The 3,412-nt window shown below is 58.8% G+C and overlaps 1 protein-coding gene across 1 annotated transcript; it reads left to right on the forward strand.

Moving 5' to 3' along the window:
- The first annotated feature begins 2,719 nt into the window (after nt 1-2,719).
- On the forward strand, nt 2,720-2,995 carry HRK (harakiri, BCL2 interacting protein). The gene has a single exon (XM_054712335.1). The coding sequence runs from the start codon at nt 2,720-2,722 to the stop codon at nt 2,993-2,995; it is 276 nt and encodes a 91-aa protein (XP_054568310.1).
- The last annotated feature ends 417 nt before the right edge of the window (nt 2,996-3,412 follow it).

Consider the following 3,412-nt stretch of genomic DNA (forward strand, 5'->3'; position numbering starts at 1 on the left):
TAGGGATCTGCTTAATATTAACATTAGCCAACATTTATTAAGTGCTAATGATGTGCTGGACACTGTGCTCAGGGCTTTACCAGTATGATCTTATTTAACTCTGTGAAGTAGGTACTATTATTATTCCCATATTACAACTGAGGAAACGGAGGCTCCAAAAAGCCTCACCTCATGGCCAAGGTCCCCAGGTAAGTGAATGGTGAGCTAGGCCGGAATGACTCCAGTGTGAGCAAATCAGGGACTGTCAGAAGCAGAGTGTGGCCCTAACCGGTTTGGCTCAGCGGATAGAGCGTTGGCCTGCAGACTCAAGGGTCCCAGGTTCCATTCCGGTCAAGGGCATGTACCTTGGTTGCGGGCACATCCCCAGTAGCGGGTGTGCAGGAGGCAGCTGATTGATGTTTCTCTCTCATCGATGTTTCTAACTCTCCATCCCTCTCCCTTCCTCTCTGTAAAAAAATCAACAAAATATATTTTTTTTAAAAAAAGAAGAAGCGGAGTGTGTGTGTGTGGTGCGGGTCTCCTCTTCCTCCTTCCTTTTCCATCACCCTCCTCCACCCCACCTCTCCCTCTGCTAAATACCACGTCCCCATGGCCAAGGCTACACTCTCTTCGCTACAGAAAACATCCACGCGGCTGGGACCCGACCCAGCGCCACCTTGTGAGGCCAGCATTTCGAGGGGCAGGCTTCCAAACAGGGTAATAATCGTCCCATTAAAATTAATGTCCATGAAGTGAGCCGTTAAAAGCGTGCAGATTAAAAAGGGGGGGGGAGGGAATTGTTCAATTTAAATCCAAAGGGCTTTTTAAATAGACACTGTATCTTCATTCTTGGAACGCGCTACACCGGGCAATGGATCAGGTCCCTTCTGCAAAGACTTGGGGGGGATTAAGGAGGTGAGTCCCAGGAGAAGGGGGAAGTGGTTCTGGCCAGAAGCAAAGGGAACCAAGGTTTATCCAGGGCCCGCTGCCTGCCAGGTGCTTGGCACACATTTCTCTCGTTTAAGCTCTGCCCCGGTCCTGGGACGGAGGTATTATTATTCCCAGATTACAGGGGGCAGTATAAAACCGTGGTTACGAGCTTAGAGCCCCCAGCAGACCGCCCTAGTTTAGACCCAGATTCATTCCTCACTAACTGTGAGTTGGGCAAGAGGCCTTACCTCCCTGTGCCTCAGTTTCCTCATCTGTAAGGTAGGCTCTTAATAGCACCCCCACCCCTAATTGTTGGGAGTTTTACTTAAGGCAGCGAGGCAGGGACCTTAGCCCAGTGACCTACATAGAAGGCACTCTATGTAGTAAGTGCTGACCACGATTAGGGTAAGGAATGGGGCTGGGGACAGTGAGGGCCACCAAGAAGATCCCAGAGCAGAGCTGGGCTATGAGCCCTGACCGAGCTGCAGGCCAGAGGGAAATCTCTCCTCATAACAAATCCAGACCAAACCAAGTTCACCGTCTTGAAGAATCTTTTCCAAGTGACCCACGACGCCTCAGGCCTGGGCGGCACTGCCCAAGGAAAGCAGAGAATCAAGGCTCCTCGGGGGCTCCCCGGGAGACACCACCATGCTCCTCCAGTTCTCTGAATCCCAATGAATTTAACATCGGAGAAGGTCTCACCCCCCCCCCCCACCCCCCAATAATCCTGAGAGACCCCCACGTTCATCTGTAACTTCACCAGCAGGGACAGCGCCACACTTTCTAGTCGGGAGAGAGACGTAGGGCCTTCGGTTTGGAGAGGGGCTGGAGTCCCTATGGACACCCTCGCCCTGGCCCCCGCCGACCCCTTAGGATCGCCACTAGAAACTGCAACCCAGCAGCAAAACAATATCCACAAAGGACGCAGACAAAAACAAGTTCCTTCTAGAAGGCCCCCGGTGAGGAGATTGCGGGTGCGAGCGCGGTGCGCCCGAGAACGCCCGTCTCCGCGCCCCGCGGGGGGCTGAGGACCGACCCCTCGAACCCCCACCCGCCTCCACAGGTTTCCAGCTGCGCCCGGGGGTGCGTTCGGCTCGTTCGGCCGCCGAGTGCGGGGAGGGGTGGGGGCGTGGGTCGGTGTGTTCAAATCCTAAGCCTACAGGTGCCGAGTCAGACCTGAAAGTAGGCAAGTTGGGTTGCATCTGGCTCTCTCGGAAGATTCTGGACCAACCTACCTCCCTAAAACAAAACAATGGCCTCGCTCTATTTTGGAATAATAACAGCCGAATTCGATTCAGCTCCATCCAAAACGGCAAACGAGCCTGCTTCCCTGGCCAAATCGGAACCGGAGCTGGATTTGGGGGGAAAAAAAACGAAGGGCAAAACCTTTCCTTGAGCTCCACGCCTCAGCGGGGGTCCCCCGCGACCCCCCAAACCTGGGACCTCCGCGGCGGGGCGCCTGGTGGCGTCCCAGCGCGCCGCGCTCCGCTGCTCCCAAACCGCACACCCCCTCGGCGCCGGCGCCGCTAGGGTTAAAAGTTACCTCTCGGTTTCTTCTGCCTGCAGCCCCCCCCCCCCTCCCGGGGCCGGATGATGTAACCCCCCTCCTCAGCCCTCCCCGCCCCCCTCCACCATGTGACACTTTAATTAATAATAGCGCCGTCAGCACAACAAACGCACAACACAAGGAGAAACTTGGTGTCCAGGGGAGGCCCCCGGCGGCTGGAGCGCGGCGGAGGCAGGCGCAGAGGCCGGAGGGAGAGGAGGCGAGGGGCGGCCCGAGCTCGGGGAGGGAGCGAGGCGAGCGGTCATGTGCCCGTGCCCCCTGCACCGCGGCCGCGGCCCCCCGGCCGTGTGCGCCTGCAGCGCGGGGCGCCTGGGTCTGCGCTCCTCCGCCGCGCAGCTCACGGCCGCCCGGCTCAAGGCGCTCGGCGACGAGCTGCACCAGCGCACCATGTGGCGGCGCCGCGCGCGGAGCCGGAGGGCGCCGGCGCCCGGCGCGCTCCCCACCTACTGGCCCTGGCTGTGCGCGGCCGCGCAGGTGGCGGCGCTGGCGGCCTGGCTGCTCGGCAGGCGGAACTTGTAGGAACGCGGGGCTTCTTGGTGGGGCCGGAGCCGAGACCCAGCCGGAGCAAGCAACAGGTACGCGAGCCAGCCAGCGAGCGCCGGGGCGCGGCGGCCGGGGGCTGGAGACGCTGGGCTGGCCTGGGAGCTGGAGAACCACAAGTTTAGCTTTCTTCCCTTCCCACCTCCTTCTTCCCCTGCTTCCTTCTCTCACAAGGATCTACGTGCCCCTCCTGGCCAGTCCCCATCTCTCCTTCCACGTGTCAGGCCCGCCGTTTCTGTCCCCTTCTCTTTGACTCCTTTAACGCATCTTGCCACTACCTCCAGAGGGAGGGCTTCGGCCTCCCCATTCCCCACCAGCCGCTCCAATAAACACACAATCCGAGGGAAAAGTGTGTTTGCTGTGACAACGTAGTTACCAGCCACGCCAGATAATTAC

The sequence above is a fragment of the Eptesicus fuscus genome, chromosome 23, assembly GCF_027574615.1.
Source record: "Eptesicus fuscus isolate TK198812 chromosome 23, DD_ASM_mEF_20220401, whole genome shotgun sequence".
Classification (NCBI taxonomy): domain Eukaryota; kingdom Metazoa; phylum Chordata; class Mammalia; order Chiroptera; family Vespertilionidae; genus Eptesicus; species Eptesicus fuscus.

Bases quoted from the DNA above. Each gene is read 5' to 3' on its own strand.
- HRK (XM_054712335.1), top strand. From the start codon at position 2,720: ATGTGCCCGTGCCCCCTGCACCGCGGCCGCGGCCCCCCGGCCGTGTGC.